This window comes from Schistocerca serialis, chromosome 2 (genome assembly GCF_023864345.2).
Source record: "Schistocerca serialis cubense isolate TAMUIC-IGC-003099 chromosome 2, iqSchSeri2.2, whole genome shotgun sequence".
Lineage (NCBI taxonomy): Eukaryota > Metazoa > Arthropoda > Insecta > Orthoptera > Acrididae > Schistocerca > Schistocerca serialis.
In genome coordinates, this window is record NC_064639.1 from 1093671204 (window position 1) to 1093692674 (window position 21471).

Consider the following 21471-nt stretch of genomic DNA (forward strand, 5'->3'; position numbering starts at 1 on the left):
AATTGTGTGTGCGCTGGGTTCCAAAACTGTTAACGGAAGAACACAAAAAGGAAAGGATGGGCTTTGCACTTGACTTCCTCACACGCTATGCTGCAGCAGGTGATGAGTTCCTTGATCACATTGTGACAGGTGACGAGACGTGGGTTTATCACCATACACCTGAATCCAAGCAACAATCAATGCAATGGCGCCATTCGAATTCACCAAAAGCCAAGAAATCCAAAACGTCGATTTCAGTGAAGAAAATCATGGCTTCTGTTTTTTGGGACAGACAAGGCATTCTTCTGTTGGAATTTATGCCTCCTGGAACGACAATTAATGCTGCTGCATATTGCCAGACTTTGAAACGTCTTTGAAGGGCAGTTCGAAACAAACGCAGGTGAATGCTGACAAGTGGGGTCCGCTTGCTTCATGACAACGCTCGGCCTCACACAGCGCTTGTAACCAAAGCACTACTTAAACAGTTCAAATGTGATATATTGGACCATCCGTCATACAGCCCGGACCTTGCGCCCACCGCCTTCCATTACCTGAAGTCACATCTTGGTGTAAAATTATTCCACGACGATGAAGAGATCAAAGATGAAGTTGAAATGTGGTTCCGACAACAGGCGGCAACCTTCTATGACTGTGGGATACAAAAGCTTGTGCACCAACTTAATAGATGTTTGGATAATGGGGGTGATTGTGTCGAAAAATAAAAAATAATCCAGTTAACAAGATGTAACTGATGTTTTCTAAATAAATGTTCTATTTAAGGACTGTGAGCCATTGTATCTTTACTTTTTGAAATGCCCTCGTAAATAAAACGGCTTGTAATTTTGATTAGTCAGAATATGTTAATGATAAAATTTTCTCAAGGAGCCTCTTAGAAAAGGGGGGTCATCTTATATTCAGGGTTGCCTTATAGTCCGGTAATTCAGTAGTTGTTCCTCCTCATCATGTTGTGGTCCTTAGTTGAAAGACTGGTTTGATGCAGGCCATTTTGTTTCTGCACAAATACTTCAACCTACATCCTTTTACTCCTGTTTACTCTAGTGAAGCCTTGAAGTCTTGATCTCCTCCCCCCCCCCCCCCCCTTCCCCCCCCCCCCCACCTTCCCCCCTTAAATTTTACTCTCTCTCTCTCTCTCTCTCTCTTCTCTCTCTCTCTCTCTCTCTCTCTCTCTCTCTCTCTCTCTCTCTCTCTCACACACATACACACACACACACACACACACACACACACACACACACACACACACACACACAGAGGTCCCTCCATTATCAAATTGGCAAATCTCAAGCTGCCTCAGAATGTGACCCATGAACCGATCTTTTCTTAAGTTGTACCATAAATTTCCTTTTTTCCCAGTTTGATTCATTACCTTTTCATTAGTTACCCTGTCTACCCATCTAATCTTTAGCATTCTTTTCTAGCGTCACACTTCATAATTTTGTATTCTCATCTTGACTGAATTGTTTAGTACGGATGTTTCACATCTGTACAAAGTTACATTACAGACAAATATCTTCAAAAAGTACACACATTATTTGTATTTGATATTAATAAATTTGTCTTTTTCAGGAAAACTCTCCTTTTTAGTGCCGATCTACATTTTATATCCTCTCCTTTTCAGCCATTGTCAGCTACTTTGCTTCCCAACAACAAAACTCATCTGCTTCTTCTAGTGTCATATTTTTGAATGTAATTCCCTGAGTATTGCCTGATTTTATTTGACTACTTCCATTACTCTTTTATTTTTGTGGATGAACTATGAAAAGTACATTAATTTCACAAAAATCCAACATAGTGGCCAAGAAAGCTCATAGGAGACAAACTGTGGTATAACGTACTCCCACTTTCATGTTACAGCCTCAGTAATGAATGGGAGCATCATGTGTCTGTGGGGTGGGAATGTGGCTGGAGATTCAAAATAGCATTGTACAGATAATGAAATGACCTTTCTTAACCAATTTTAAGGATGGAAGGATGTACTGTAACTGGCTAAGGCTGTGTCACTACCTCAGTAACGCCTCTCTTTTTGCTTATCAAAATGAAGCCTGGTGATATTGTATGACATCATCTTCCTACTTGAATTGCTTAACAGTCTATCACAAAATATTTCTTGTCAAATTTCATCCCACTTTTATATCACCAAATTTCAACAAATGTGTTAAATACAGAGGAAAGATAAGATCCCTGAATCAAGCTGGGAAGTTACCATCATATTCTAGTTTTCTGTGGACCAAGTATTGTGGTGCAGTCTTTGAGACTCTGTGTGCAAATAATTGCTGTTGACAAGTATGTAAGTAGGTGTATAATTTTTTTGCTGTCATGTTTAACCTGACATTTGAAAAAGGATAAATGTGCTTAGTTGCATACATGACACATTTTCCAAATAATTGATTTTTATAAGCACGTAGTAACTGAATTTTTCAGGTTAAAACAGGTAACAGTACAAAATTTGTAAGATTCATTCTTTTGGTGGTATCCATTTCAAAGCAGGTACTTTTATATCCTGTTGCTCACCTTTTGAGTTGCTTTGTGTAGAATAGCGTGACTTTTCATCTAGTGACGTAGTGTCAAATTGACAGGAAAAGGAGATGGATTTTGATTATGGTAGCTGCATTTGCTGATCTGCACGGAAATGTTATAGTGCAGTTGCTATCAATTTTAAAATTAACTTCTCTTTTTATTTTTTGTTTATAGAAAAAGATCCACTGGATATTATACACCCTCTAAAAAATTATATTTGGTTTACCTTTCAGAGAATTGTGTTCCAGTCCAAGATATTCCATCCAATGATCAGCAATGAAACAGGTGAAATAGACATCAGAAGTGGATTCACAGAATGGTGTAAAAATGTAAATCACATATGGCAGGTACTTCAGCACACCTGGCGAGCTTTCTACAAGGTGGAAACTAAAATACCATTAAATGTAGAAGCATCTGAACTGTAAGTTCTTTTTAGCAGTGAAGTTGGGTAACCTCTCTTTTTTTACTATGATTGAATGATTAAACATATTGTATAGTAGCCCTCTGCCATGGTTGTGTACTCTGGATTCTTAAGCAACTTTTGGTTGTCTGGCCTTGTGAGGTGTGATGCAACTGGGAAACTACGTCAGTATTGCTATAAAATTATTACGGGTATTGTGCAGTTCCTTGCTCATCTGTAATTCGAAACTTGTTTATCCAGTACCAAATGATTTTTTGATAATCTTTTTATTTCTTCAGATAAATTAGTATGAAACATTAATGAATACATATTGTACTCTACTGTTTTGCAGTAATGCTGGATATAGAAGTGAAGGTTTAGTTAACCATAACTTTCCAAAGACAAAACTTCACCACAGTGTCTGTCATATAACAACAAAATTGATGCCAGTAATGCAATGATTTGTCTCTAATTTTTCTGTCCACAAAAATGCATTTGCAAAATGAGTGACTGTTCCAACTCAGAATCTATCTGACTGGAATGGAAATAAACCAATGTTGCAGGTTCCAACAGTGTAGAAGATAAACACTGGAAGAAAATGCTGCCATAGCATTAAACAGATACTGCCTCAAATGTAGAGCAGAACTCCCTGATAGTGACAGTTAATATTTCAAAATGTGTAGCACAATGTTAATAAACCTTGTGTAACTCAAAAATGCCTACTTATAGAGCTTAATTAATTTAATAAATAATGTATTCAGCATGTTGAACTAGAGGTACTCCCATAATTGGGAAGATCCTGTTAGAAGTAGTCTCATACTACTACTCAAAAATTGAGGGAAAAACTGTGTACAGATTTTTTGGAAGTACTGTTTGGATAATGGATAGGGACGATAAACAGGCCTCCTCACACTGTAGGAAGTATTCATTACATCAATAAGTTGACTATTTGGACTTTTCAGAGATGTGAAAAATGTTGGAGCAACTTGATTTCTGACTGCCAAAGTGAATCAAGCCTATCCTGAAAATATTTTCTGGATTACTGGTAGCTTAATGTTTTTATAATAACCATGCATCTTGCAATACAAAAACAAAGGAAATAATCTGATTATGCCTACTAGAATGAACTGGCAGTGTAAGGCAAATATGATTCTTACCTTTGATTGTAGAGTACGGAAATAACTGTTCTGCCTCTCATTTTGTGTACTAATACCTTCAGTTTTTAAAGAGAATTATTAATATTTTGACCTCAGCAGATTAAATGGGAAATCAGCAAGCTTAGTTTACAGTTATTTTTTATTGTTTTATAAAAAAACTGCACCATCTACAGTGCAGCCCTCCACCGTGAATGCAAATCTCACACATGGGGTGTGTTAATTGACGTTCTTATGCAGCTGGAAATCGCCCTGACTACTGTCAAACGATTGGTAGCTGCAGCAAATCAGATGCCAGAGAGCTCCCGAGAGTCGTGTACTGTATATGGTCAGAGAAAGGGGGGGGGGGGGGAGAAGGTTGTTACATATGCCTCATGACGACAACATGCAGGAGGTCAGGACTTGAGAGTGGGCATGCAGGGCCGCCGTTAAATGACAGAACTGGAAATTAGGTACAATAAAGAGAATATATTTCAGAGTATGGCATACAAGGGGCACAGTTAGGGTTGGAAGTTACCAGGTTTAGGCCAGTCTAGGAGGACAAACAATTAATTGAAATGGGCAATGGAAAGGGAAGCAGTTCATGTCAACTTATGTTGGTGGCCGGTCGTGAAAAGCACAGCCAGAGGCTCTGCCTTTCAAAAAGAAGTCTGTTCTGCTCAAGGTCTGGATTACAAGAGAGAGAGGTAACTGTGTTCCGCACCGCAGAACACTCCAGCGTCCACACACGTGACCTGTATCCCATGCATGCACCAAAGGCGTGAATTTGCTGTGGTTTCAGCAGAGGCGACAGGAACACCAGTGTGTAAGCTGGGGTCCTTATTTGAAGATGCTATTCTGGCAGCCATTGAGGGAGGGTGCAGCCAACTGCAGATTGTGGTGCATGTTGGAACAAATGTTGCCTGTCATTTAGCCTCCTAGGTCATGCTTGGATCATTCCATCGCCCAGCACAGAAGGTTGAGAAGATGAGCATTGCACACAGAGTTTCAATGAACCTCACAGTTTGCAGTACTGTCCCCAGAATTGATCGTGGCCCCCTGGTTCTCAGCTGAGTGGATAGATTGAAACAGAGACATGGGGGGGGGGGGGGGGGGTCTGTGAAAAGCTAGGCTGCAACTTCCCGAACTTGCGCCTTAGAGTTGAGAACTGTAGGGTCCCCCTAAATCGGTCAGGTGTGCACTGCACGTCAGAGGCTGCTACCCAGGTAGCTGATTATGTGTGGGATGCACACGAGGTTGTTTTTATTTTATTTTATTTATTTATTTTTTACTCCATCCAGTCCAGATAATACAACTGTAGGAGACCTCAAAATATTTGTGTAAGAGCCAAAGGAATGCCGCCACTGGTGAGGAGAGTATTATAATCCTAGTTGTACACTGCTGAAGCATTTGCAGTGGAGTGTCAGAGTTCAAAGCGCTCCTGGAAAGTGTTGAATCTCACATAATACTAGGTACAGAAAACTGGTTAAAACCTGAAGCTGATAACAATGAGATTTTTGAGGAAAATTTAACCATATATTAAAAGAATAGGCTAGTGGGAAATGGAGGTGGTGTATTTGTCCCAATAGACAAGAAACTCAAGCTCCCCAGGATAGAAATTGAAGCTGCATGCAAGATTGTTTGGGCAAGACTCATTATAAGGGATGGGCATCAAATAGTAATTGAATCCTTGTACTGATCACCATATTCACCTCCTGATGTAACCAAAAACTTTAGAGGAAACCTTAGTTTGCATGTACATAAGCTCCCCAATCATACAGTAATATTGGGGAGACTTTCATCCAATAATCTGTTGGAAAAATTACGATTTTGTGGGAATGGGTGTGACAAATTGCCCTGTGAACCATTACTAAATGCCTTCTCTGAAAACTACCTAGAACATATAGGTGGGAACCCCACTCTTGATGGAAATAATGGCAACAAATAGACCTAACCTCTTTGGGTATGTCCACATTGAAGCAGGTATAGGTCACTATAACACAGATGTAGCAACAATAATTACCCAGGTACAAAGGAAAGTAAAAAAAATTAGAAAGATTTCTGCATTCAGTAAACTAGATAAAATCAGTAGTGTCATATCTCCATGAGAAACTTAAAACTTTTAGCACAGTACAGGAGCACATAGAGGAATGCTCAAGGTTAAAAGAATAGTTGACCATGCAATGGATAGTTATGTACTCATTAGAACAGTTCATAATGGGAGAGACCATTCACGGCGTACAATCACTGCAAAGAAACAGACACTACTTCACAATAGGTGTGAAACAAAGCATAGGGCTATAGATACATATATGCTGAATGAAGTGCACTTGGCTGTCAGGGGAGCAATGCAATGAAGCCATCCATGACTACCAGAACAGAATATTGTCAAATGATCTTTAACAAATTCTTGTCATATGTAAACGCAATTAGTGGCAGCAAAGTTAGTGTCCTGTCACTTGTGGATGAGACAGCAAAAGTAGAAAAGCTTAACTCTGTTTTCAAATGTTCCTTTACAAAGGAAATCCAGGAGAATTGCCCCAATTTAATCCTCATACTATTGAAAAGATGAGTGAAATAAACATAGTGTCACTGGCCACAACCAAAATCATTAAAATTGAACAAAATTCCCAGGTCCAGTGGAATCCCTATAATCTGTCATAGATCCCTCAATCAAAAAACTGTGCCCAGTTGTTGGAAGAAACTGCAGGTCACACCCATCTACAAGAAGTGTAGTAGAAAACTACTGTCCAATATCCTTGACATTTGTTGTAGAATCTTAGAACACATTCTGAGCTCAAACATAATGAGGTATATTGAACAGAGTGATGTCCTCCATGCCAACCAGAATTCATCTGAAAACATTACTCACGTGAAACTCAACTTGCACTTTTCTCACATGGCATACTGAAAGCTTTGGATCAAGGCAATCAAGTAGATGCTCAATTTCCAGAAAGCACTTGACTCAGTACCGCATGTATGCTTATTATCAAAAGTACAATCATATAAGACATCAAGTGAAATTTGTAACTGGATTGAGGATTTTTTTTCTAGGGAGGATGCAACAAGTTATCCTGGGTGGAGAGTCACATGTAGAAGTAATTTTGGGTGTGCGTCAGGGAAGCATGTTCGGGCGATTGCTGTTCATGTTGTATATTAATGATCTTGCGGACAATATTAGTAGTAACCTCAGGCTTTTTGCAGCTGATGCATTTATCTATAATGAAGTACTATCTAAAAGAAGCTGCATAATTATTCAAGCAGATCTTGGTAAGATTTCAGAATGGTGCAAAGATTGGCAACTCACTTTAAAGGTTCAGAAATGTAAAATTGTGCACTTCACAAAACGAAAAAATGTAGCATCCTATGACTGTAATATCAATGATTTCACAGTTGGAATTTGTCAACCCATACTTAACATTAGTATGGATTATAGGGCTATGAAAAATGATCACATAGGCTCTGTTGTGGGTGGCAGACTTTGGTTAATTGGTAGAATACTGGGGGAAATGCAGTCGTCTACATAGGAGATTGCTTACAAATCAATCCTCCAACCCATAGTAGAATATTGCTAATGTGTGAGGACTAATGGGGATATTGAACTTTTACAGAGAAGGGGAGCACAAGTGGTCACAGTTTTGTTTGACCCTTGGGAGAGTGTCAGAGATGCTGAAGAAACTGTACTGGAAGGCTCTTGAAGATAGATGTAGACTTTCCTGAGAAAGCGTACTTCCAAAGTTTCAAGAACCAGCTTTAGATGATGACTCTAAAATGTACTGCAACCCCCTGCATATCCGCCATAGGTAGCTTGAGAATAAGATTAGATTAATTAAAGAGCACAGGGAGGCATTTAAACAGTCCTTCTTCCCACACTCCGTACATGAATGGAACGAGGAAAAAGACCCTAATGACTGAGATGTTAATATCTTTATGATTATATCACTTCATTAACAGCCATTTTTTTCCTGATGACAGTGGTGGATATCCATGAAAGCTCAAATTATAACAGAGAATTAATGTGACAAGTCCACCAGAACATGTAATACAACAATTCTGTCACAAAATTATTTGTGGTTATATTTGTAACTTTAATTATTTCTAACTACTGGTGTTTCTTCTTGATGGCAGTGACATTACTGAAGTTTCACTGCAGTTGCCAATCTTATTGTTACAACTAGCATGGATTTGATGGAGATATTAAAACTCTGTGCACAGCTTCGTACTATACTTTGCTGAATTATATGTGTTGCTGTGTATGATCCGTCTGTTAGCTTTTGTGTATATAGTACTAATAGATTATATGTGTCAAAATGAAACTGCATGAGCTGCAGACAGCATCTTAATTTCTTTTTAGTTTTGTATGTAGAGTGTCCGTTTAGTTGAGTTGTTGCATCTTTATTTGAGTGCAGATTTAGAGTAATTGGATTGTTGCTATCACAAATCCATAAATTTGTGATACAGCAATTTTAACATACTTTTCTGTTGCCTTGCTGGGAATCCACAGAACTTTCTGTTTCACTTGAAATTATTTTTTAATGTATGATACTGTCAGTAGTTTTAATTTTGTTCTTGTAACTGTTTTTTATCTTTTTGTGTATTTGACATTATTAATATTTGTAATATTGTGGCTTGAATAACCCAGTCTGTTGGAAGTATCTATTCATAGTGATAAATGACTCACAATTTTAATGTTGCTTGTTCAGAAAACTAGTTCAATGCATTCCGTTGCATCCACGCCCTACACCCAGTTACATTATCCAGTAAATGCTTGTCTTCAACAATATTAAGAAAAGGATAGATTGCTACTCTCTGTGAAGATGATGTATTGAGTTGCAGACAAGCACAACAAAAAGACAAGCTTATGGCCAGAGCATTCTTCAGAAAATGAAGGAAAACACACACACTTTTACACAAGCAAGCACACCTCATGCGCACATGACCACTGTCTCCAGTCGCTCTGGCCACCAAAAGCTTTTGGCCTTTTTGAGGATTCTTGTTTCTGGATGTAAGTAAAACTTTTTGTGGCACTGGAGGAGTCTTGTAGGATACTTTCTAGCATAAAAAATTGGCCAAGTGCAAGTAGGACTCGCACACAGAATGTTACATACCGGGAATTCCAAGGGCATAACAAAATCACTACAATAGTTCCTGAGACTGTCTTGGACAAACAAAAAGAAGTGAGCAGGGAGCTTCCGTTTATGTATTTAGAGAGAGAGAGAGAGAGAGATTTAATAAAATATTTTTATTTACTTAGTAAAACATGACTACAACTTATATTTTATGTTTGCGTGCAGTAATATTTTTCTATTACACTTTTGACATGTGTTGACTACAATGACAAGTTCTAGTGGCAAAAAGATATTTTTCATTTTATATCATTACAGTTTAATAGTTTTTTGAATTTTCCCCTTTATTTGTTCTGTGAAACCTTGCTTTGTGCCAAATTTCATGATTATATGTCACAGGACATACCCTACAGCTTTTAATGAGTGAGTTTGCGAGTATCAAAGTATATGACTTAAATTGCCATACCTTTTGATTGTGCTGACTTAGAAGCTTAAATTTTTTATTCTACCAACAAACCAAAGACCTTAGTATGTGACATGAATTTCAACTTGATTCATTCACCCATTCCTGATTATTAACTGTGGGACAGACAGACAGACAAAAGACCGACTGAGGTACGGAACACAAAAAATGATCTCTGTTATATTCCCATGAGCAACGACCTATATTAGGAAGTAAATTATTTACATTCTGCCAGAACTTTCCTTACCAAATAGTAATGTAATATATTTGAGGGGCGTTTAAACGTCACTTACTCCCATCCTGTATAGCAGCAAAACTGAGGGACCCAGCACACATACATAATATTGTGCACTATGAGGGCTACAGAGGACTACAGGCTTTTGCAAGTGTTTTTGACAATTATGTCTCTTTTAATATTTATGTTCAGTTCTCTCCAGTGTCATACCTGTAACTTCCTTTCTGTCCGTTCAGATGGGGTCTCTACCACATGGCATTTAAGTTGAAAATTGAGAAAATTTATACATTTCCTCACTTTAATTTTTTAGAAAAATAGAGTTACATGATTGTAACATCCATCCTGGATTTTCCATTGTTTGTTAGAGTTACATAATTGTTATGCAATATGTGACAATCCTGGATGAAATACAAGTAATGGAAGGACTTGAGTTGACCACATAATCTATGAGTGAGCAATATGCCTGTTGCACATGGATTTGATTGAAATCATTGCTAAGCTTTCAGACAATGTCCTTCCCCAGAGCCAACTAACAAAAACACACACAAATACTTACACGGCTTCATTTTCTGGGTCATGCAGTTGATCTGTATAGAAACCATAGAAAATTAAAGCAGCACACTGGTCTGCATATGTATCTGGCTGCTCCAAAATAAGAATCAGGGTTTTTATGTTACATCATTTTATTTGGTAAAATTAAGTACAGCTCATATACATTAATATGACTTCATGCTCAAAAATTGCAAACCCTCAGAGTCCTTGATAGCTTTTCTTTATTTTCATTCATACTTAAATCTAAATTATTATAACATCAGTTGTATCGACACACTATATTTGTATGGACTTTGTCATGAAATTAATAATAAAGTGGGATCTGCTATAGTCATCATTCTTGGACACCAAATATGTTTACTGATACATATTTTTCATTCACATTTTAAATGATAGTGAAATATGCCACTGTAACCGGTGTAGTTAACAGCAATTGCATTCATATCTTGAACTGACTAGTGCAGCTGTTATTCTTATAGTTTCTCATATTGTCATTTAGCTTCAGTACTGAGAGTGGTAATCACACCCCAGATACCGCTTCAGAGTTCTTCAACAATGTTAAGTATGTACCTGTAGAACACAGACTTTGAAAGACAAATACCAAATATAAGGTTAGCACACTGCAAAACAGTATTGCTTATGAAGTGTCATTCAGCTCTTTAATTGCTCATCAGATTTCCCCAGTTAATTAGAGATCCACATAGATCTTCAAAATGCCTTTTGCTCGCCGCTCTTTGGCAGATTCGTTCTTGGCTGCCGTGAGGCCCCAGCCTTTTCAGCATCTTTTCCCTTCCATGCTGCATGTCTATCCTTTTGCTTTTCTTTTTCCCCACCCTTGGGGAACATGTGTGGGCTGTTTTTGGAAACATATTCTGCATTTTCGGTAGTCATTATCACAATACTTTCCACTGTTCCTTTTTTCTTTCTTCATTCACCTTCTCCTATCCTTCCTCCACTTCGGAGTTTGAGGTTCCTCTTTTTCTTCTTCCTCCCTGTATGCTCCTGAAAGCCGGCCCACGCGTCTGACGCGTAACAGGTGACTGGGTAACACATAATTCCCAGCCCCGAGTCAACAGGTGGGGTAAAACAAAACAAAGTGCCTTTTGTGCACCAGGAAGCATTTTGAATTTTCACAGGGAAATAAAATGTGCCCTGGGATGGAAATAGAATGTGAAATAAGGAACAGTTACAATGTTGAGTAAAGTCTGAACTAAAGCTGTGAAAGTAGAGCCTGAAACAAAGTGTGAAGTCATGGTGTTCAACAAACGGTTTACATACAAACATGGGAATTTCAAACAAGTGTCAATGTAATTCCAAACAGTTTCCTTAAGCAAATGAATTACTACCTATTTTCTGACTACTGTGTTGTCTAGTAGCCATTAGTAATGAAAATTTAATGTAAGCTTCAAATTTTTTCAAACAAGTGTCAATGTAATTCCAAACAGTTTCCTTAAGCAAATGAATTACTACCTATTTTCTGACTACTGTGCTGTCTAGTAGCCATTAGTAATGAAAATTTAATGTAAGCTTCAAATTTTTTCTTCTTGAAGTTCTCATATAACATTTTGTACTCAGTATTTTAAAGACACTTGTAATTCCTTCTTGTTTGATTCTGATGCACACATAATTTTGTAATGTGCAGTCTATATCACTTTAAAAAGTATATTAAATGAGAAATTTAATTTTTTTCTGCATGTAAAATAAAGAGCTGAAAAAATGTTGCAGTTCAGCAAGAAATCCACTAAACTTTTTATCAGTGTGTACACATAATCCTTTTTTTTCCTTCTGTGGCAGTTACTCAAAAAATCCAACTGCTTTCCAAGAAAGAGTTCAGGAATGTGTGAAAGAAAGCCAGGCACATGTTTATGACCCACCACCGACAGATGATTTGCATTACATTTGCTTTGAGCCATATGATCATGAAGTGCATGGACCAGTCCGAGAGTCCATCATTAGAATGAAGGTTAGTTAAGTAAACTTTCTAGATTTACTTAGCATATGGTTTAGTTAGGAAACAAAAATAATGGTCCTCTTTTTCAAAATCTCGGAATATTTCATTCAATAGCTTCAATTAACTTATTGTTAGTACAATAGTAACATGATGAGAGTGTAATGAAGTTTGCAGTCTGTTCTCCATACCTGGATTTTATAATATACTCTCCATTATGAGCAGTGATTGGTTGGCCACGTACTTATATTGTTCACACACCTTATGACTCATTTTCTGGCCATCCACAGGCTAGCCACACAAACACTGAACTTGAACTATGTAGGTTTCTTCTCCTAGTGATAGGTTTCTTTTCCTAAATTGGAACAGAGAAAGGGGTGGAACATTGGGGGCTGCTGTTTTCATTGTTAATGTTGTTTTGCTGTCTTAATGCTGTATCTGATAACTTTCTTTACACTTTTATCTGTGAACAACAATTTACATCTCTGAAAGCTTGAGGTTTCATTCATAGTGCTTTTAGAAGCTGTGTCACATCTTCATTCATTGACTGAACTTATCATAACTCATATTAAAAATTGATATTTGGCTTTCTTGCATCAAATGCAGGATTCAAAGTAGCCTTTTCCTTCCACTGTGCTTCTTAAGATCTTTTATGTATTTATTCTCATTTCCCAGGTGTTTTCAGTTTCTCTTAACAAATGAACTACATAAAAGTTCTGACGTGTAATTTGGTTGCGAGCTTACTGGAGTTATATGGATGAAAATTAATATTAAATGTAAACTAAACAGTATATCAAACAGAAAGAGTAACTGAAAATGTCTTGTGCTCTTGTACGGTGTACATCTTCATTCTGTTTCTTTTTCTTTCCTCATAACTTCCATAGAAATAAGACAAGTTAAAAGTGTTGCAGTTAGCACATAGGGACTTATTTTTAACTTACTGTACTTTGCCACCCACTTGTCTTTTTGAAATGCAAATCATTTAATTATTCAGTGTTCCCATACTGAAATAACATCATGAAAATATTTTCCACAGGAGAATAACAATGAGAATCGGTCTGGTGGACTGTCATGGGTGCAGCCAGGTTCGCTTCAGCCTTTTTCGAAGCCAGATTCTTGATATTTGTATGAAATAGATACTTCTGAAAAATCAGAATCTAAAATGTTTTATAGGTGAGGATTTTTGGAAGTTATGTCTTGTAATTGTTAACCAGTTTTAAAAATTATTTATATTGTAATAAGGATAAAATAATTTTTGTATTGTGGAATTTGGGGTTTTATAAAAACAAAGTTTTCGTACATTTATTAAGAAAGGTAAACATTCAATTGGTGGTATGTATACAGTCTGATGCCAGTTCTGTGGTTTTCTTGTGCTGGTATGGACTGTCTCCTGAAGCATAATTTTGAACAAATGTAAAGTTATTCTTTTAAAACAACATTACATTTTAATGTACCCTGCGAGTGATACACAAATAACATGTTGTTATTTATAGTTAATATTCTTCTTGTGTGTGCAAAGCTGTGTGTGTTAGGGGATGTATGATCTAAGCAATAACATTTGTTGGTCTTCCATTGTACAGTTAATCAACCATAGTTGTGTCTTACGTGTTTATAGTTAAGTTTGAGTGTACCTCTGTGCTTCAGCCATGAGAATTTGTATTTTATGATGTTGATAATACCATTGGTGACTAACACGCACAATGTACAGTGTATAATGTATTATTTGAGGTTCACACTGTTACCATTTTCTGTATAATATCAGTTAATGAAATCTTTTGTGTGCTATAAATTGCTGTGGAGAGTTGTAAAGACATTTCATCACCATGGTTGAAAGTTCTTTATCCCCCAGTTGACATTTGTGAAAATCTGTTTTTAGTAAGCCCCTGTATTTGATGCTGTGAACTAGATGACGAATCTTGATTGCTCAGGGAGCCAAGATACATCAGAAATGCCAAATTTTCAGTCCTTCATAGAAGTGTCAAGAACAGCAGAATTTAAACAACTTTTGTGATTCGTAAGTTTTGTAGAAATAATATTAATGAAAAAGGATAGTATTTGTCAGTTTACAGAAGGTATACAATAATTTAGTACAAAAATATCTGGTGCAGAGGAGTTGCATAGATTACAATGAAGACTGTGTTTTCTTCTGAAGCAATACTCCAGAAGTAATGAAACTGTTATCAGTATTACTGTTAACCAAAATACACGAAATACATTATTTATTTGATCAGAAATTTCATTTTTGTTGGTGTCAGTGTTTCTATGTCCTATAGTGATAACTCGGTATATTTTATTAAATGGCAACTACAGTATATATGAGTTGCTAAAAGATTGTATTGTACTAGTATGTTGGTTGTGTGAAATGAAGTTTCAAAGTTCCTGCTTTGTACTTTTAAATGCTTCATGTACAAAGCAACATTGTAATTTAAATCAAACTTTATGATATCATCACAAAGCTTTGTGATCTAAGTATTGGGGACTGTAACTCAGTTTTGGCATGAATGCCCAAAACAATACAATTTACTGAGAACTATGTCTTTTCAGTTGCTATCTTGTCTAACTCTGTGACTGCTGCCTAGACATTTTAAGCTAAGAGATAAAACAATTATTGTACTACATTGCAAATAAGTGAACAGTAAATCCAGCACATTGCTGCCATTATTGTTCAGATTTCACTGTACCTTTGTCTCCCTATGCTTGCATGTTTCCTGTGAAACATTAGAGGAACAACTTAGTGTTATTGAGGCTGGATGTTTCATGCTTCCTTCCTATTCTCTCCATTATAAATATTTTATTTTTACTCCATTTGGCCTGTTTGTCTATGTCACATGAAAATGAACCACATCATTATATATCAACAGCTTCTATAAAGGAAAAGTCAGAAACATCAAATTCTTGAATCATAAAATGCCAAAATTAAAATAATAAACATTCAGCACAAGTATGTATGTCAATATGTTATAGTTAAAATAACACAATTTCACAGATTTTCACGATTTCTTTATCCAGATGACAGTATTTATTGTTTTTCAGTTTAACTGCAGTCAATTTGAAAACTACAAGGCTCCATCTTCAGGCACAAGTTTACAATAGTATTAATTTTTTGCATTGAAGGTTACAGCAGTTGATGCCTGCAGGAAGGAGAACAGCCTTTTATTTTGACCCTCTACTATCAGCATCCTACTACTTAAAACTAAGTTATTACTGGAAATTTGCAGAGACAGACGATGGAAAGGATTTATTGAATAAAATTTCATACACATTTTTATTTTCTGTGCTTGTTTAAGCAGGTTGGTTCCAGATAATAGTGCCTGAAGCGGCGTCATTATTAACTTTGAAATGTTCTTGTCATGTGCATGAGGATCTGTGGCAGATGGCTGGATTTTACAACTCACCACATTCAAAACATCTGCTTCGTCTGGGAGAAGGTCCCACTTCAGCCTGCTAGTCTTGCAGTGCAGCACTCACACCCACATTCTTTTAGTCCACCAAGCAGCCCACTGCCAGGGTAAGGTCTTCTATTGGAATGTTGTCTGGGTTGTCCAGTTATGGCCTCCATCTTTCCACCCATTGCTTCCGATAGACACTGTTTTATATGCATAAAGCTTTTTCTGGAATACAGGCATCTCCCAGTGGGCTGCAATTCATGGACTGTTTGACAGGAATCTGTTTCCACCTGCATCCTCTCCAAATCTGATGCAGTGTCCCACATAGGGAGGAAGGATGGGTGAGGAATGCTGTGCCCATGAGTGGCTTGAGTTTCTGTACTGGTGTTATGTGCAGGCCTCAGTTGTAATACACACTGACTTGTTCACCACAGTGTCTACCTTCTTTGCATGTGCACGAGCAGAATGCTCAGCAGTAGATACACAGAGTGTTGTAAATGACATCTGCGAAAATTGTAGGTTGGTACCCTGATCCTGCTTGTCAGAGACATATTGTTCATGGCAAAGACCTTGGCTCTGGTACTGATGGAATGTTGTTTAAACAGCGTGCAATCCAAGATTAGGCTGCAAATAGCACTGGAGTTGTTTGTCTTGTTACATCACATTTAGTTCTTGCCATGTTTTTCTGTTATTTAGATGAAACATGCAGACCAATTTTTTGCTGAGATTTCACTCCAGGTGGTTAAGAATGTAATAAAGCTTCAAGTTTGTCCATTTCTCTTTTACTTCTGAGGAACTTGAATCTTGAGATAGCACTGCTGTATTGTCAGTGTATTTGGACTGCCTGAAGTGATTTATTATTGACTGGTATTTTGTGTGAACATTTTATAGTACTGGTGCCAAGATGTTTACCTGTGGTAAGCCATTCTTCTGATTCCTCCTCCTGTTGTTCTTCCCATAGAGGCTGACATAAAATGCCCTACTGTGCAGAATCAATCAAGGATGTTGGATGGTGATTGCTTGTAAACTCATATAGCATAATCTGCAGCTTTTGGTTGCTGATAGTGTCATAAGCAGCTGTCAGGATGATGGTCGCTCCAGCAAACTTCTCTCATTCAAATCATTCCTTGATGAGTTGCATCATGTGTAGTAGATGGTCAGTACATGATTTGCCAGGGCAGAAGGGTGCTTGCTGGTTTATAAATTTCTCTTCTGTGATATTTGTGATCATATGCAGTATCAGGCATAGAATCTTGAAGGCATAGCAGGGCAGTGACAAGATTGGAAACTGTTTGGATGGTTTGGTTCCTTCCATGGTTTCCATAGGGTGACCATCCCAGTCTCCCTCCACGTCTTCAGAAGCTGCAAATTGGCAGAGTTCTCAGTTTGTTTGACCTGCAGTTTGAAAACATCAGCTGTTCTGTTCAACTTCATGTAACAGATTGTCAACTCCAGCTCAGCCATGCTGAACATATTTTCAAGAAAATGTTTACTTTCCATTTCCTATGCTATATTCTCTTGAGTCCTGTTAACATTAGTTTTGCTGTCCTGCAGCAGCTGGCTTGCCACTGGATTTGCAGTCACTTTAGTGAAGATGGTTTTTGGATTGTGGAAAGTCAGCTGAAGTTCTTGAACAGCTTCCAAACTCACATTTCTTCATTTGCATATCAAGATTTTCAACCAGGTTGCTCCACTTTGTCTTTTGGCTTTCAACACTGGCTTGCATCATTAACTCATCTATTGCTTGTATGGTATTTTCAGCAAATGGGTTATTCTTGTAGATATCTTGGAGTTTCTTCTATAGATCTGGAAGTCTCCAGCAGTCCTGCATTATATTCTGTCCTATGAATATGAAAGTGACTGATGTAAAAAACTGTTTTATGCATATTCTGTCCTGTGGTATCCAGTCCTTGAACCTCGCTTGGTTAGGTCGTTGAAGTTTTCATTTTCCTCAGGCTTTGGCAGTGCACTCCATATCTCAATTTTCACATCCTTGCTGAAGTGTTTCTAGTTGGCTGTTTAAAAAGTGAACCACCACATCTCAAAAGGTACATAGTGTGACTTCATCAGTGCTGAAAACGCATATGATATGTCTGTGCTGTGTGTGTGTGTGTGTGTGTGGGTGGGTGGGTGGGTGTGGGGATCAGTTCACCCATTTCTCACATTGGGTTATGATACCAAAGGAGACAAAGAAGTTTTCGAGATTGTATCCTCTTCCCCAACTACCATATTTCAAAGAAGATGGTAGTTTGCTGTTGTGGGTCAGTTGAACATTGTGTGCCTCTGCTCACACCTCAAGTAGAGCTCCATTTTTGTCGATCTTCTGGTAACCTTGTTAGTTAAAACTCCCAGTACAAAGATAATATAAATAAATATTAAGAGACTATCTAGTAATGAGGAAATTTTAATAGCTGACATGCAAGGAATATGAATGCAGTACCCTGAGAGTGCAGGAAACCCAACTGAGGTGCTGAACCCACATTGGCGGCATGGGGCTTGGAAGTCATCTTAGAGAGACCAAAATGCTGATTCCATTATTATATAAAGTATTTAAGTTTATTAGAAAGTATTTCAACCTCCAGTTCACAAGTGTATCATAAAAATTAAAAGTTTATCTTGGGTCAACAAGCACTATTTGGGCCTATATTGAGAATTTTAATGACGCAGAATGACTGGGGCCCTATAATATGAAACTGACTGTATAGTGAATGTTTTGCCGATACAAGTGTAACTCAGTTCCAAAGAGCACTCACTGTTGAAACAAGGAGTAAACACTGGTTCTAGCGTCATGCAGCAATTACTGATAAAATAAGATAAAACCACACACTGCATTCAAATAGAAATAAAATAACTTTTTCATTTTATCTAGTTTGTAAAGAAAATGAGAAACTACGAACAACAGTCAACAGCTATTCTTCAAAGGATAATACAAATACTGTGTCATGTGGTAATTCCTTGATAACTGTATTTTGTAGGGAATCTTTTAATATTAATTGCAGTAGACCTGATGTGCAAAAATATAAATATTTCAGTGAGGAATGAAAGCAAAAAGGCAACTGATGGATACAGTTCATATCTTTTTCATGTTTTGGGCACACTAACTGTAAACTGGAACTCCATGCTGTTAGGTTACTGTACTGTGTCTCCACCTCTTTTGCTCCCCAGATACTTCTTTACTCGAAGCTGGGTGGCAACTCCTGTACTGTAGTGTGATCCTCGCCACTCCTGCTATTGTTATCTGTCAGCCTCTGACGCGCACACACACACACACACACACACACACACACACACACACACACACACACTGATAGATAGAGAGGGAGGGAGGGAGAGAGAGAGAGAGAGAGAGAGAGAGAGTATTTACACAGAAATTAGAGCGTATCTAATTGCTTTACTTGTCACAGTTCTGTGCCTTACTATTAATATGGCTGACAGTTATGCAAAGAATTATTGTCAAAATTCTTAGACTAATACTGTATATGTTAGTTCTAATCCTGTGAGTATAAAAACAGTATGTTTAAAAAATTTGAAACAAATAACGTTTGAAATAAATTTTGCTTCATGAAGCTATAACGTAGCTAATCATTTAGTTTATCCAGCCACAAATGATGTTTGATATGTCATCTTAAAATGAAGAGATAAGCTATTAAAAAGTTAATTAACTCATCCCTAATGGCCGCAATCTGCATGGCCTGCTGCTCACAATGCAGCTCCAATAACTAAGCCCAATATCAGACCAAGTTCTTGTATTTTTGCTCTGTAATATTTGAACAGAAAAGTGGTATGTGGATTCATGCTGGCAGGCAGTATGATACCTCTTTTAAAATTAACATGGAGAGATCCCCAGTGGTGTTGTTGACTTTTTGAAACTATCTACACTGGAGCCATTCACCCTAATGGGCCCTTGTTTGCGAGTAATTGACGAAAAAAGATTTCAGAATCCAGTTTAAATCTTGGTTCATATGTTTTTAATTAATTTTATGTATTAATTTCAGTTTAGTTTTTTTGTTTTATCACCCTGTTTTTTCATCTACATTATTGCCTCATTGTATTTGTTTATTTTGCTTGAATTTTGCTTTACTTATAAACCTGTCTTTCATTTAAGTTTTCGCCTGCTTTATTTTTTCTATAGTGCAGTCGGCTTTTAAGTTATATTTCAAATGTTTATCTTTTGTTTTTTGAATAATAGATTGGAACTTTCAAATAATTGAATATTTTAGTAGATAAATATAATTCATATTCACATAAATGCCAATTGGAAAAAGAATGATATAAAGAAAAAATGAAACAAATGTAAAAGTTCATACAGTGATTAAAATGATGTGACAAAGGAATGGAAATAAAAAATTACATTTAAACCAATTAATTGAATAAAAATAATGATTGAGGTAATTTCGATAAAAAAAAAAAAAAAAAAAAAAAAAAAAAAAAAAAAAAAAAAAGGACCCTTACTGCACCTCTTGAGATTCAAATCCCCATCCTCCTACATGCAGAGCTGTTATCCTATCTATTGCACCATGCTACCACACTGTATAATGCAACTTTTTTAACGGTGCTGAATATGCAATATTCTGATTTTATTTACTTATTTTTTATTTTTTTTTGGCCATTACTCACAAACGAGGGGCCACCAGGATGAATGGCTGCAGTGTGAGATACCTGGGATCTTAACCTACATCACCGTATAGATAGTTTCAAAAAGTCGATTGTGCTGCTGGGGACCTCCCCTGTAAAGGATCGCATGCTCTCCTGCAGCTTTGCCAAAAGAGTGTCAGCTGCTCATCAGTTAAGTGTTTATTAGCAAGTAATTTCAATTATTCTGTAGGTAATCAAAAAGCTCTCATTTGCTGGGTAGGAAACATACTTATCAAATAATTAACTACTGCCTACTGTAGGTCCTAGAAATCCATTGTTTAATCAACAGTTTTCATTCTGGGTTTAGTGATTACTGATTAACGTTGTGCACTTAACTTCTCTTGTCTGTAATATAGACAGAAAAGCCTTTCATGTGAAAACAACAGTTTAGAAGTATTTTCTTTGACTTAGAGAAAACACTTGATAACAGCTGCAGACATAACAATGTTCTTTAATTTCATAAAGAGAGTTTAGTTGACATCTTTCCATGTAATTGTAGCCTTTCCCCACTGAATGGTATTTTTAGTATTGAGTTAGTAATGCATATTCTGACCAATTTCCTCCACAGAATTGTGTTTCCTCAGCTTTTGTTATTGCTATTAGCAGGATACCAATTACAAGTGAACACAGTCCACTTCTATTTATTTGTGGGCAATATCACTCTGGTTTTTGTTCTTATTACAGCCTCGCAATCACTGCTTTTCACCTGTAGTTGAATCTTACAGGGCCTGAAGACTGGGCTTATAGTATAGGCTCAAAAAGTGATTTGTATATTCTGTAACAGCTCGGCTTTTCTGTGTTTGCAATTTCCCTACGCCTTCAATAGTGGATGCCACTATTAGTTTTAGTAATTCACTAAGATTTCTTGGACTTGTATTGGATGAGGTTTTCCAGACATCCACGCATACATAACTGAAGTGAAGATCGCTAAAGGAACCAAACAGCTTAGTGTGCCTCATTGGCAAGAACTGGGATGCAAACTTGGCCCCATTGTACCACAGATCTATAAAACATTCATCTGGATATGAATTGAATATGATTGTGTACTGTATGAATCTGCTGGACTTTCAGTTTGGGGTCCACAGCCATTATCCACTATGAAAGCATTAAAATGGCTATATGGACTGGCAGTGAGC

At 37.1% G+C, this 21471-nt stretch overlaps 1 protein-coding gene across 1 annotated transcript in view; it reads left to right on the plus strand.

The window, feature by feature from the left end:
• Nucleotides 1-14548, plus strand: part of LOC126458553 (protein crossbronx homolog) — a 45931-nt gene extending 31383 nt beyond the window's left edge. The window contains exons 5-7 of the mRNA XM_050095674.1: nucleotides 2751-2938; nucleotides 12161-12329; nucleotides 13351-14548. Coding sequence (XP_049951631.1) covers nucleotides 2751-2938; nucleotides 12161-12329; nucleotides 13351-13434 — 441 coding nt within the window. The 3' untranslated portion in view covers nucleotides 13435-14548. The remainder of the gene's footprint in view (nucleotides 1-2750; nucleotides 2939-12160; nucleotides 12330-13350) is intronic.
• The last annotated feature ends 6923 nt before the right edge of the window (nucleotides 14549-21471 follow it).